The sequence below is a fragment of the Leuciscus leuciscus genome, assembly GCF_965113295.1.
Source record: "Leuciscus leuciscus genome assembly, chromosome: 17".
NCBI lineage: Eukaryota > Metazoa > Chordata > Actinopteri > Cypriniformes > Leuciscidae > Leuciscus > Leuciscus leuciscus.
In genome coordinates, this window is record NC_138741.1 from 29,914,100 (window position 1) to 29,928,580 (window position 14,481).

Consider the following 14,481-nt stretch of genomic DNA (forward strand, 5'->3'; position numbering starts at 1 on the left):
CAGAGGACAGTTTCCATACCGAGAAATGAGATCCTCTGCTCAGGGGAGAGTTTGTTCTATTCCCACTTGAACCGAAGTCCCAACTGGCTGAGGTGACTGAGCACCAGGTCCCTGTGTTCGCACAACTGCTCCCGTGACAGGGCCAGTATGAGCCAGTCGTCGAGATAGTTGAGGATGTGAACGCCATGTTCTCTCAGGGGAACAATGGCTACCTCTGCAACCTTCGTGAAGACGTGAGATGGCAGGGAATCCCTAAAGGGTAGGACTTTGGACTTATATGTCACTCGAGCCCATCGCTAGCGGCGGCCCGGGAAACCATAGCCGTCTGCTCTGGGTCTGATACGGGCAACGCTACTGTCCCCGAAGGGGGCAACATAGCCAAACCTTCATCCCCGGAGGACTCAAGCTCACCCTTCGATGCAGTGATTGACATCTGGTAATCCAACTGAGCCCCAATGAAAATGACTGGTACCCCATGAAAAGGACCATCGCGCTCTTCCCACGGCTTGCGGTATGCTACAGGAGTGAAGGACCCGAGGAGTAGCACTTAGTAGCCCCTAAAGGGTGGCCAACAGAAGAGGAACTAGATCGAGGAATAGGCGAAGGGATCATTGTTCATTGCCTCGTTCAGTTATACTCAAAGTAGATTGGTCTCTCAAAGCGATCCCCAATTCATCGGTCAGTTCCAAACGTAACGCTGAATGTGATCGACTGAAAGGAAACTTATTTGTATCTTTATTCTATAGTATTTATTTGTGCTACTGCTTGTAGATTGCAATTTCTAGATTGCAAGTCTAACCCCCACCATAACCATGCCATTATAACTTGTCTTTGAGCTAGATCTCAGTTATATAAATTTATAACCACATTAAAACAGTAAACCACTGGTGAACTAAATACCACAAATAAAACTAGAAAACAGCTTAATTCACATTTATGCTTATTTAAATACAAGAGTAAATGTAAATCGTTGTTTTCTAGTTTCATTGATAATTAATTCAGCAATATATATATATATATATATATATATATATATATATAATCTCAAATATGGTGACTCAATTAAGATACCATTGCTGAATTAATTATCAATGAAACTAGAAAACAATTTATAAAACACACACACAACACACACACACACACACACACACACACACACACACATATACATACATATATATATATATATATATATATATATATATATATATATATATATATATACATACATATATATATATAAAAAAAAATATATATATATATATATGTGTGTGTGTGTGTGTGTGTGTGTGTGTGTGTGTGTGTGTGTGTGTGTGTGTGTGTGTGTGTGTGTTTTATAATTAAATAAAAAATGCATCACACAAAATACATAATAAAAATTAATAAAAATAAATACATGAATGAATGAATGAATGAATAAAAACAAATGTTTCTCTGATTATACAATATTATACTGTCTAAATAAATAGTTTTTTTTTTTAAAGATACTGCTCTATTAAATAGCTTTTTAGTAGTAGTACAGTATATTAGATATTAACTTCTTTGCAATATAATTAGCTTGTAGCAAACTTTCACAGTAGTTTCACTAACACTTTTAGCATTTTAATGAGCCTGAATGCGACAAATTTATCCTTTTGAATCATTTGACAGAATTTATCTGCCTCACAAGAGAAGCGAATCTCTTCGAAGGATCAAGACGAAAAGGCCACACAGACAATCTTCTCATTGAGATTCGTAACTTAATATGCAAACAAATTACTTCAGCGTACACTCTATTTGCTGCTCACAACACTGCTGAACTCTGAATACAAACATGTGGAGCCAATATGCCGATACTTATAATAATAAAATGTCCAGCTTTTGACAAAGAAGCCTTTGATTGTGGAATGAAAGATGCACAGGCATATTGCTTTTGACCCCACATTTTCCCCAATGTAGACATTTGTAAATCTAAGATTGCTTTATTCTTTCCCCCACCCTGCCAGCAATATGAAAGCAGGTAGCGGGAGTTTCTTTTTGACACAGATCAATAAGCAGCCTTGCTATTCGTTATCAGAGACGGCTTGTAGAGATCCTGTGGTGGGGGTGGCTGCAGGGCTTTCATGATGGATGACAGAAAAATTGACCCTAAGATCAGCCACTGGACATACTTTAATCTCTTTTTTTCACTGAGATTGGAGACAACAAACACATGTGGCACGTAATGATGCCGCAAAGCTCTCAAACTTGATGTGACCATCAACAGTTGTTTTTGAAGGGGTCCATCCATACACAAGGAAAAACAAAGCTAAAAGCAAATCCCACCCTAGGGCTGGGCGGTATCACGATATATATATTGTTACCACGACATAAAATGTCTATTGTTAGAGGTATTGCTATATCATGTATATCGTGGTTTATAAATATATAGCACTATTGACAGTTCAGAATGATGAAATACATGAAGCGCAATATATAAGCGTAATATATTATGAAAACGTACTCGGTTACCTAATGTAACCTCGGTTCTCTCTAGAAGAGGGAACAAGTATTGCGTAAACGGCTTACGCTACGGGTAAAGTCATCTTTTCTCGAGATATGAAGCCAAAAAATTTTCCTACATTTTTGTATTTATTGTCAACACAGTGCAGCAGCCAGCAGACCCATAGCAGGCTATCTAGCGTGCTCATAGGCTGCCCTGCGGCAACTACCACTGAGCCCTGCCTGACGTCGCGCCCTTACACGTCACAGCCCGCCAGAATGGGAGTGGCTTAGCGTATAAAAGGACAGGCTCAAGGGCTGCTTCCCTGGTTTTCATCGACTGAAGCGAAATAAGCTTGTGGCGCGAGCACGACAGGTTACGCAATACTTGTTCCGTCTTCTAGAGAGAACTGAAGGTACATTAGGTAACCGAGTACGTTCTCTTACGAGAGGTTCTCTCGTATTGCGTAAGTTGCTTACGCTACGGGAACCCCTTGTCAACGCCGTGCGCACCGAGCATCCACTACATGAGTCCCAGGGGAAGCCCAGGGAACGCAGATAAGTGGGAATCAGGCGGCCAGCAACGCGGGCCAGCACATTTACACAAGCACACCGTAGGGGGTACAGAGCGGCGCTGCCGGTCTATATAGAGAATATCAACCCTTATAGTGCAGCTCAACCAGGAGAGCTAAAGTCACGTGAGAGTAGCCTGCACACGAACAATCTGGGCAGAACATACACACCACTTAGACTGACAAAAGTCTAGCCTGCAAGGCGGGAACTTCCAGGTTATAAAACCTAACAAATGTAGAGGGGGAGGCCCAGCCCGCCGCCATACAAATGTCATGAATAGATATCCCGCTGGACCAAGCCCATGATGAGGCCATGCCTCTAGTGGAATGAGCCCTGACGCCCAGAGGGCACTGCAGGTATTTAGCTGCTGCGATAGCGTCCACTATCCATCTGGACACGCTACGTTTCGAGGCGGCGAGACCCCTGGTGCGCCCACCAAACGAAACAAAGAGCTGCTCCGAGCGCCTGAAGACGGCAGAGCGCGTAATGTAAACTCAGCGCCCTGACAGGGCAGAGGAGGTTATCATCGCCCTCGCTACCGGATGCTGGCAGAGCCGATAGAGAGATGACCTGCGCTCTGAAGGGAGTGCCAATATCCTTGGGGACATAACCATGTCTCGGTTTGAGGATGACGTTAGAGTCATTTGGTCCAAACTCGAGACACGCGGCGCTAACAGATAACGCATGTAGATCCCCCACACGTTTGACTGATGACAGGGCTATCAGTAAAACGGTTTTGAGCGAGAGATATTTTAGATCCACGGAATCTAATGGTTCAAAGGGGTATGTCTTCAGGGCCTCTAGGGATTAATCCTCCTGGCTCCTCTAAGGAAGCGGATAATGAGCTCGTTCCTTCCTATTGACTGGCCGCGCGTCGACTCCGCGAACGCTGCAATAGCCGCCACATATACTTTGAGCGTGGAGGGGGACCTGCCCTCATCCAACAGCTCTATGAGGAGCACCGAGTGGCACGCTTCCCTGATTCTCTTGATTACCTGTGGTAACAGCGAGATCGGAGGGAAAGCATACAGTGGGCGGCTGGGCCAGGTGTGGGCCAGTGCGTCCTCGCTCTTTGAAAAGAACTTTGGGCAATGAGCGTTGTCTTTTGACGCGAAAAGGTCGACTTCCGCTTTGCCGAAAAGGCGCCATAGCAACTGGACTGTCTGAGGATGCAGGGACCATTCTCCCGGGGTAACGTTGTCCCTGGACAGTCTGTCTGGGCCGTCGTTCAGGTGGCCCGGCACATGCGCAGCTCTCAGCGAGCGTAGCGAGTGCTGAGCCCAAACGAGGAGGCGTTCTGTTAGATCGCAGAGATTCCTGGATTTGACACCGCCCTGACGGTTCACGTAGGACACCACAGACATGTTGTCCGTACGGACTAGAACGTGGTGGCCCCGTATGTATGGGAGGAAACGCTTCAGCGCGTTCTCGACCGCTATCATCTCCAGACAGTTTATATGAAGGCGTTTCTCCCCGCCAAAGACCGGCCTGCCCTCGAAAAGAGCGCCCCAACCTAAGTTGGAGGCGTCCGTCGATATGACCTTCCGGTACGAGACAACTCCCATCGTCACTCCCCGCTGGTACCAGTCGGCCGCTAACCAGGACTCCAGGGCTAAAACGCAGCTCTGGGTCACTCTGATTCGTATGCCGCCGGAAGCCCAAGCTGGGTGAAGCACTCGAGCGTTCAGCCAGCGTAGCAGCGGGCGCATACGCAGTAAGCCCAGCTGGAGCACTGCTGCCGCTGACGCCATACAGCCCAGCATTCTCTGAAATGTTTTCAGAGGAGCGATGCTGCCCTACTGGAAAGATGCGGCCAGGTGTCGAACGCGGCGCGCGCGCGCTGTGTCGAGAAGCGGGCCGTCAAAGCCACAGAGTCCAACTCTATTCCCAGAAAAGAGACTGACTGACTGGGCAGTAATGAGCTCTTGGTCCAGTTGACCGTGAGACCCAGGCTTTCCAGATGGCTGAGAAGCACTGTTCAGTGAGATATAAGTTCCATCTCTGACTGTGCTAGAATCAGCCAATCGTCCAAATAGTTCAGAATCCGCGTACCCTGATTTCTCAGGGGAACGAGAACCGCATCCATGCACTTCGTTAATGTACGGGGTGCTAAAGACAGGCCGAACGGAAGGACGGTGTATTGATATACCAGACCGTCGAAGGCGAATCTCAAGAATGGCCTGTGATGGGGTATTATCTGAATCTGAAAGTAAGCGTCTTTCAGATCGAGAGAAATAAACTAGTCCCTCGGGCGAATTTGCGCGAGGATTTGTCTGGTTGTGAGCATTTTGAACGGTCTTCTCATGAGAACTTTGTTCAAATATCTCAGATCTAAGATAGGTCTGAGAGCTCCGTCCTTCTTGGGCACGAGGAAATAGAGAAGGAGGTACCGGTTCTATGGCCCCTTTGCACAGCAGTTTTGCTATTTCTGCGCGGAGTAGGTGTGCTACTTCCATATTCACTCTCGTCTCGGTCCGTGCTCGAAAGCGCGGGGGACGGCGAGCGAATTGCAACGAATAGCCCTGTTTTACTGTGCTCAGCACCCATTCTGACACACCTGGAATCGCTTCCCATGCTTCTGCATGCACAGCTAGGGGCAGAATGGCCTCCGGGTTTCGATTGCCGCACTTCGTGGGGTCGAGAACCGGAACCTGAGGTATGGGCGCGGAGCGCGCGCTCTCGGTGCTTGAACACGGCGGCTCGCTGACAGCGATGGCTGGCCATTTTACACACGATGTCCCGGTTGCTTTGGACGGGGAGCATTTTGTGAGAAAACCAGGACGCGCGAGCAGTGATGGGGGGGGTAAAGTGTTTGTCAGTAAGTGTGAGCGCTCATGAGCGGGCACAGAACTTACATTCATAACGTGACCGGTATGAGGCAGTTTTTGCCGTGTAACAGAGCAGGCAGTGAGTAGGTGTGGGCACAGGGTCGTGGGCACATTTCCTACATCTAACACTCGAGCGGCATTTGCCAGCTTTATGAGAGTGGGCTCTGTGAGAGTGAGAGACACGGGGGTTATCGTGTTTGTGTGTAGGGGTGTAAACTGAGACGTGGGCACATTTTCTACACTTAACGGCGTGAGCCGGATAACCAGACATTACACTCTTTTTGAGATTTCTCTGGGTCGCCGTGAAAACGGCGGTTGCGTGCAGGCGAGTGGGTTGTATTACCGGCTCGTTGGCTGCCAAATACACTTCTGCAGTAGCCTTTCCCAAGGGGACTGACAAAGCGGAACGTTTTGACGGTGGTCCGGCCGCGGCGGGACTCAACCGTCTCTTCCTCCTTGCGGCCGCTAGGAGGACTTTGCATGCTCAGGTTTCAACGCGATCTTAGGCTGGGCTCCCCGCGGGGGAGGCGGCCTGTGACGGCTGGATGAGCGCGATCTAGGCCGTCACTGCAAAGACGGAGGCTGGGCTGGACGCCTGGAAGAGCTTCGCGCAGGAGGCTGATCTCGAGAGCGGCCTGCAGCTGAGCTAGAGCGTCGAGGCAAGAAAAGGTTCATGGCCTGCGTGGTCTTTTGTACCTCCGAGAAACGGTCGACAATCCCGTGTACCGCTGGGCCGAAGAGACCAGTGGGGGAGAGCGGTGCATTAAGAAATGCGAGGCCATGCACCATCCAATAGCCTGAGCCACGGATTTGGTAGCACGAAGGGAGAGATCCATCGCGACTCCGTAAATCCGTGATGGCAGCCGGGTCCGGGCCTTTCTCGTCCATTTCACGGAGGAGATCGGCCTGGAGGATCTGCAGGACTGCCAAGGAGTGCAGGGCGGACGCAGCCTGTACGGCGGCAGAGAAAGCGCGGCCTTTGGACGGGAGGGCAGCCTTTGAACGCCATCCCGCAGAGGGCGGACAAAGGTACGCTGCTACCGCCTCCTCCACTGGGGGGATAGTGTTGTATCCCTTCTCGGCGGCGCCGTCAACCTGGGAGAGCGCCGAGGAGACATGGGAGTGGAGTCTCGTGGAGAATGGGGCATTTCACGATTTAGAGAGCTCCGTGTGGAGCTCCGGCAGGAAGGGTGCAGACCTGGATGCGGGCGCTTGGCGGCGGCGATTAAGAAAGCAGCCGTCGAGTCTGTTAGGTGCAGGCTCCTTAGGCGGTGACCACTCGAGGCTGCGTGTTCTTGATCCAGGCAGAGAGCGCAGATAACGTGGCGGTATCCTACGCTGAGCGGGGCTCGGCAAGAGCCACAGGAAGTGCGAGGCATTTTTAGAAAAACGCCTCGAGCTCTTTTAGGCAGAAAGTGTGTGTCGCGGGGGCGAACACACACAGCAGAGCAAAAGGATACTGTCGCCGGATAGCGCGGGAGGCACGGATGGCTGAAGGCGGCGAAGACGACCGGCTTCTCCAGACGCTTTCCTCTGCTTGCTAGTCGCTAGATTCAACGGTGGCGGCTTCTCTCAGGATCCAGCGATGCGTAGAGCTTCGCTGAAGAGATGAAAATCAGGGAAGCAGCCCCCGAGCCCGTCCTTTTATACGCTAAGCCAGTCTCATTCTGGCGGGCTGTGACATGTGAGGGCTCAGTGGTAGGCTGCTGCAGTTGATGCAGGGCAGCCAATGAGCACGCTAGATAGCCTGCTATGGGTCTGCTGGCTGCTGCACTGCGTTGACAATAAATAAAAAAATTAAGGATAATTTTTTGGCTTCATATCTCGAGAAAAGATGACTATACCCGTAGCGTAAGCAACTTACGCAATACGAGAGAACCTCTTGTAAGAGAACTAAGGAACTCTGTGTGGTATTCGTGCATACTGGCACACTGCCAAAGTGCGAGCAAAGACTGCTGCCTCTCTCAGTAGGCAATCGCGAATTTGGGATGTGCTCGATAAGCAGTGAAAAAGAACTCAATGCGGTGCACAAGCTGACTGACACACAGCATAAGAGCATGCACAGAAAACAGCGTCTCTCAGCATACAGTCGTGAATTCAGTTCTCTTTCATGTCTTATTGTGCTTGAATGGTCATTACAAACGCAATCATGTCAAAATGCCCATCATGTAGAATATTCATGTAAACACAGCCGGTTATGTCTCAAGTGAATGTAAACTGTTGGGTGTAAACCAGATGTGTAGAAGTATAATGATCCAAGCGTTTTATCTTAAAGTAACAGCAGCCTAATATACCTGCCTGCTGTATATTTATGTGTCATTAATGTGAATCACTGCAATTGACAATAACTTTTTTTAGCTTTAATAAGAATACATTTAAATTGAATTCATACAGGGAAGACTATGCAGTATTTTATTTTTACATTTGATTATTACATTTTTGTACTCATTTTAATTACATGTTAAAGCTGCAGTCCATAACTTTTGGCGCTCTAGCGGTTAAAGCAACACTATGTAACTTTTCAACCTTCATAATATATTTCCAAGATCCTTGTGATGGTACATCAACTTACAATAGGTTGAATGACACGTCTGCCATAGCCTGACAGGGTCTGTATCGCTTTTACTGGCACTATGTAACTTCGGGGTTCGGGTAGTAACCAGAGCACAAAAAGAACTACAAAATTCGACTGCTTTACGGCATACGTCACTTCCCCCACCACTTCGTCAAATTTGGACGTGAGAGGCCAACCAGCGTTTGTTTTCGGCTTTCGTGCGTATGTTTTTGTCATGGGGGTTGTTTACACCTGGCCACTTCATGCATTTTCTCAGATCTGATAGCTATCCAATCGTGAAAAGTCCAGGTTTAAATGCCCTCCGAAACGCATTTGAGATGGATTTGAATCCGATCCCTCAAACCACTTCAGGAGGAGATCTGAGACGCATTCCAGACGAAACTGGACAAGTGTAAATGCATATGGGTTTTTGAAACCACATATGTAAATTGTACTCCTCCCAAAAATGCTAAAAAAAAAAAAACGTGTGAGAGCGTTGTATTGGCTATATGTTATATCCAGATATGACGACGCGCTGGAATACGCATCACCGCAGATGAGCAACTGCATCAAGCCAACGTGCAAACTATCGCAAATCAAAGTGAAAGTAAGTCGCAGACGCTTAACACACAATCTTCATCATTAAAAGTAAAGAAACGAAATGATCTTACCAGGGCTGTTACTGCTCTGTCTTATTGCGGTCTTTGATTTTGAAATTTTAGCTGATGATCTATAAAATGCAGCTCATATCTGTTGCTTTCGGTGACGTGCACTCCATTAAATCTGCATATAGCTCGAGAATTGAAGATCGAATTTAAATCCGTTTCGCAAAAATACATTTATGTGACCAGGTGTAAATGGAATCGTTTTGATAAATCAGATAGCTATGCCTCACAAATTAGTTTGCCAGCTGTACTCAGGTGTTGTGAGGTGTATTTATCACGTAGTCCTGAGGGATATCAGACGACGCTGTTGACGTTGACTCCTGCGATTATCATGAGAACAGCTTTCAATATCTCACATAATTATCATAAATAAGCCTAACGTAGAGGTTGTAAATAGTGTAAACGAGCACAATTTGCAAACTATTATGATAAATTGCAATAATCATGTCTAATGACATCATAACGGCCAATGTTATGAAATAATGCGACGTACATTTAACTTAATTGATGTTATCTGGCATTTTGTAATGTTTACATTCCAATAAAAACAACACAAATTAAATTATACAGTAGGCCTAGACTATAGACTATTTACTTATGATTTAGCTGCAATCATGTAAAAACGTTATAATATAATATATTTACGACAGTGCAATATTCCACAGCGACTCTAGGGGTCGCTGTTTGACAAAAACACAATTTCTACTTCGTATGGCTTTAATGAACAAAACTGCATGAGTCTTAAGGAAGAACACTGTAGCTAGAGCTACTTCTCTCTGTTTATGTCTATGACGAGTCACGCAGGTACTGGGCAACTCTGCAGTGGTACAACTCGTACCAGTCTAAAATAGTCAGAATATAAACACTTATTACAGGTGTACCGTAGTGATTCAGGAAAAGACAAAAACACAGTTTGGAAAATGGATTCATGAAGTACTTGCTTATTATATACATTTTGTAAATTTTGAACATAAAAAAAGTTGTACCTGAAAAACTTATATGTATATATCATTATCATGAAATAACTTTTCTCATTTTATGAAATATGTCATATGGCCTCCCCCTTACTTACACTTTTCCCTTCCTATTACACACAGACATATGCTGCGTCCCAATTCGCATACTATCCGTCCTAAATAGTATGCGAAACTAGATTTAGTACGTCCCAAATCGTAGTATGTTGAAATGAGTATTCCAAAGATACCCGGATGGTCTACTATTTCCGGTTAGAATTCGAAGTGCAGATCAATGCACACTCTGACGGCTAATATTGCCCACAACCCATTGCGTGCGGGAGGGAGGAGCTTTGCGCTGATGGTGGTGATGTAAAGGCAGTCGGATGCAGCAGCGGAGATGCGCCCTCAGTTTTTAAGTGTAAGAATTCAAATGTTTAACCCTAATTAAAGTTATATTTTATTGTCTCGTAATATTAATGGGTTTATGTTGTGCCAAAAAAGTACCGTGTTTATCTTGTAGGGTCCGATGAAGATACTGAGAGCCTCATTGCAGGCTACAAAACAATAAATAAAAAGGCTGTCATTCAAGTGTCTTTTTTATGTATTTCTTTTGATGTTTCTGTCTGACTTATTTGTAGTAATACTGTGGCTGTACAAATGTTAACTTTATCAGTCCAACCAAAGAAACATGGTTACTACTCTTTTACTATAGTAAAAGCATGGTTCATTTTCATCTGGGTATTTTTAAGTATTATACATAACTTAAGATTAAGTATAAAATACGTTAAACAAAAGTTACACTATAAACTTTAAATATTTGAACTCAGAAAATAAGTAGCTTTCGTTACACACATTTGCACATGAACGTCAGAACCAGCAGCCTCACAAACGACCTGCGTTTGGTTGATCTACGACGACGCCCTGCTTCACTCCTACATTTGGTAAAACACATTGTAAATGTATTGTGGAAAAAAAGATGGGAATAGTAAATAAAATGATATTGGATATATAAGAATGAATGAAATGTCAAATGTTTTGTTAACAGTCGCGGTATGCGTAACTAGGCAACCACGTTCTCGTTTACGTTGCATGACGTCATCGAAGTATGTCCCAGAACGTGCATACTCTTTTGCTACACACTCAAAAGTATGTACTTTTTCATTACAAAAAAAATACATACTTTTAGGTCGTAGTATAAGTAGGCGAATTGGGACTCAGCCATACACTCACCTAAAGGATTATTAGGAACACCTGTTCAATTTCTCATTAATGCAATTATCTAATCAACCAATCACATGGCAGCTGCTTCAAAGCATTTAGGGGTGTGGTCCTGGTCAAGACAATCTCCTGAACTCCAAACTGAATTTCAGAATGGGAAAGAAAGGTGATTTAAGCAATTTTGAGCGTGGCATGGTTGTTGGTGCCAGACGGGCCGGTCAGAGTATTTCACAATCTGCTCAGTTACTGGGATTTTCACGCACAACCATTTCTAGGGTTTACAAAGAATGGTGTGAAAAGGAAAAAACATCCAGTACGCGGCAGTCCTGTGGGCGAAAATGCCTTGTTGATGCTAGAGGTCAGAGGAGAATGGGCCGACTGATTCAAGCTGATAGAAGAGCAACTTTGACTGAAATAACCACTCGTTACAACCGAGGTATGCAGTAAAGCATTTGTGAAGCCACAACACGCACAACCTTGAGGCGGATGGGCTACAACAGCAGAAGACCCCACCGGGTACCACTCATCTCCACTACAAATAGGAAAAAGAGGCTACAATTTGCACGAGCTCACCAAAATTGGACAGTTGAAGACTGGAAAAATGTTGCCTGGTCTGATGAGTCTCGATTTCTGTTGAGACATTCAGATGGTAGAGTCAGAATTTGGCGTAAACAGAATGAGAACATGGATCCATCATGCCTTGTTACCACTGTGCAGGCTGGTGGTGGTGGTGTAATGGTGTGGGGGATGTTTTCTTGGCACACTTTAGGCCCCTTAGTGCCAATTGGGCATCGTTTAAATGCCACGGCCTACCTGAGCATTGTTTCTGACCATGTCCATCCCTTTATGACCACCATGTACCCATCCTCTGATGGCTACTTCCAGCAGGATAATGCACCATGTCACAAAGCTCGAATCATTTCAAATTGGTTTCTTGAACATGACAATGAGTTCACTGTACTAAAATGGCCCCCACAGTCACCAGATCTCAACCCAATAGAGCATCTTTGGGATGTGGTGGAACGGGAGGTTCGTGCCCTGGATGTGCATCCCACGAATCTCCATCAACTGCAAGATGCTATCTTATCAATATGGGCCAACATTTCTAAAGAATGCTTTCAGCACCTTGTTGAATCAATGCCACGTAGAATTAAGGCAGTTCTGAAGGCGAAAGGGGGTCAAACACAGTATTAGTATGGTGTTCCTAATAATCCTTTAGGTGAGTATATTTCAGATTGGAAGCAAAATGGGTTTCGAAAAGCAGGGTTGTTACAGTTAAAGGGATACTTCAGGATTTAGCATTAAGCTTTGTATTAGTAGAAAACCTGTAGTATTTTCGAATTACCGTGCTTTCTACCCTCATATCCCCCTGAGATGAGAGATTTATGTATTTTTTGTCTGGAAAAAATCCTCCGATGACGCAAAAATCGTAATTTTGCGTCATGGGAGGATTTTTTGGCCAGAGGCTAAAGACTACAGCCAGTAGGAGGAGCTGTCCCGCATGTTTTCAGCCCGCCCATAGTAGGTGGGATCTCACTCACAGAATGTACACATAGTATCAGCCGTCTTTCTTTGGAAGCTAAGCTAACAGGCTCTTGTTCTGTGGAGAAAGCTGAGTAGTAGGAGAAAGCTGAGTAGTAGGGGTTACCATCCTCTTTTTCCCGGACATGTCCGGCCATCGAGATCGTCCAAAATGTCCGGGATTCGTCTTTTGGTTTCTGCAGTCGCCATTCATTGTTTACCTGCACACCTTTTGTTTCAATCTAACTGAATTCATTCCGATTGGTGAATCTGAATGTAGTGTTTACATGAACGCTAAACAAGTGATCGGTTGATATGCGTTTTAACATTGCTAAGAAAATTCCCGCTCCTCCGTGAGAAATACGAGATCGGTGCGTCTCAGTAATCACGCCACCGGCCTCGCGCCGTTCTCCCACGCCCCTCAGCCTCGTCCTGCTCACCACAATAAAAACATAATGAATGGCGACTGTAGAACGCAAAAGCCGAATCCCGGACATTTTGGGCGATCTTGAAATACCGGGCAAACTCGTCACGGAGTCTCACTAGTAGCCTAGCCTTCTTGTTTTCAACTGCGCTCTCTAACCGGTAGGCGTGGCTTGGGAGTGGCCTCCTAGGGCAGCGAAGCAAGTGCATTCTGGGAGTTGTTGTCTTTCATCCACATAAGCCAAAAATACATTTTCTGGCTTTTCTCAGTCTAGAAAGCTCCAAATTCAAAAATAGTTTCACATTTCTTCTACATAAATGATCTATTTTAAATACACATTCATCTTTCCAGAGGTGAAGTATCCCTTTAACTAAAAGTAAAACCATTTAAAAAAAAATAAAAAATTACTTGAAATAAAATAAAAAATAAAAAAATATTTATTTTATTTCAGCTAGTTACCAAGGCAACATTTCTCATTTTTATTTTATTTAGTTTAACTTGATGTACTAAAACTAAAACTGAATAAAATAAATAAAAACTAAATAGACCTTTTTAAAACAAAAATATAAATCTAAAAAAAAATGGAAAAACACAACACAATTACTAAAACTTCACCAAAAATGAAAAAGAAAACAGAAAGATAAAGACTATAATAAAAAAAACTATAAAAAGTATAGTTCAAACTTAACCACAAAACCAAACCTGCATGAGTCATATGGACACTTGCATGGGCAGTTTAAGTCCTTGGCAGTGTGAATTACCATTGAAGCCTGAACATTTCTCTATTGTGTTTCAAAAAAAGAATGATACCAGTTTGGAATGACACGAGGGTGAGTAAACGCAGCATGAGACAGTGGCCACAGGTGTGTTCAGTCCTACCTTAGTCGTGGAGGTCGTGCAGGTGGGAGCTAATCGCTTGCAGGTCAGCTCGCTATTGGACGTGCTGGTTGTCCCGGTGACCGGGGTGGGCAGCAGCGAGGGGATGACGGGCAGGGGGAGGAGGCCGGGACGGTTGTTGCCGCTGTTGGGGACGGAAGAGGCAGATGTGGAGACACAGCCATTAACGGTGCCGCCACAGCTGCTGTTGGTGATGCAACGCTCCCTCCGCTCCCACATGCCACGGAAATCCCGCTCAAAACGCTGATGGTACCGTGACATCATGACAGAGCGGATCAGGAGAACGAGAGACACTTCTGCTCACGGGGAGCTGGAGAAAACCTAATGGAGAAGAAGAAACCAATTAATATCTCAAAAAACTATCGTTACTTTTACAAATAAACAT

At 45.3% G+C, this 14,481-nt stretch overlaps 1 protein-coding gene across 1 annotated transcript in view; it reads right to left on the reverse strand.

The window, feature by feature from the left end:
* The window catches only part of LOC309479364 (kelch-like protein 29), a 199,002-nt gene that overhangs the window by 134,498 nt on the left and 50,023 nt on the right, over positions 1-14,481 (reverse strand). Inside the window, exon 3 of the mRNA XM_082143455.1 lies at positions 14,079-14,417. Coding sequence (XP_081999581.1) covers positions 14,079-14,360 — 282 coding nt within the window. The 5' untranslated portion in view covers positions 14,361-14,417. The remainder of the gene's footprint in view (positions 1-14,078; positions 14,418-14,481) is intronic.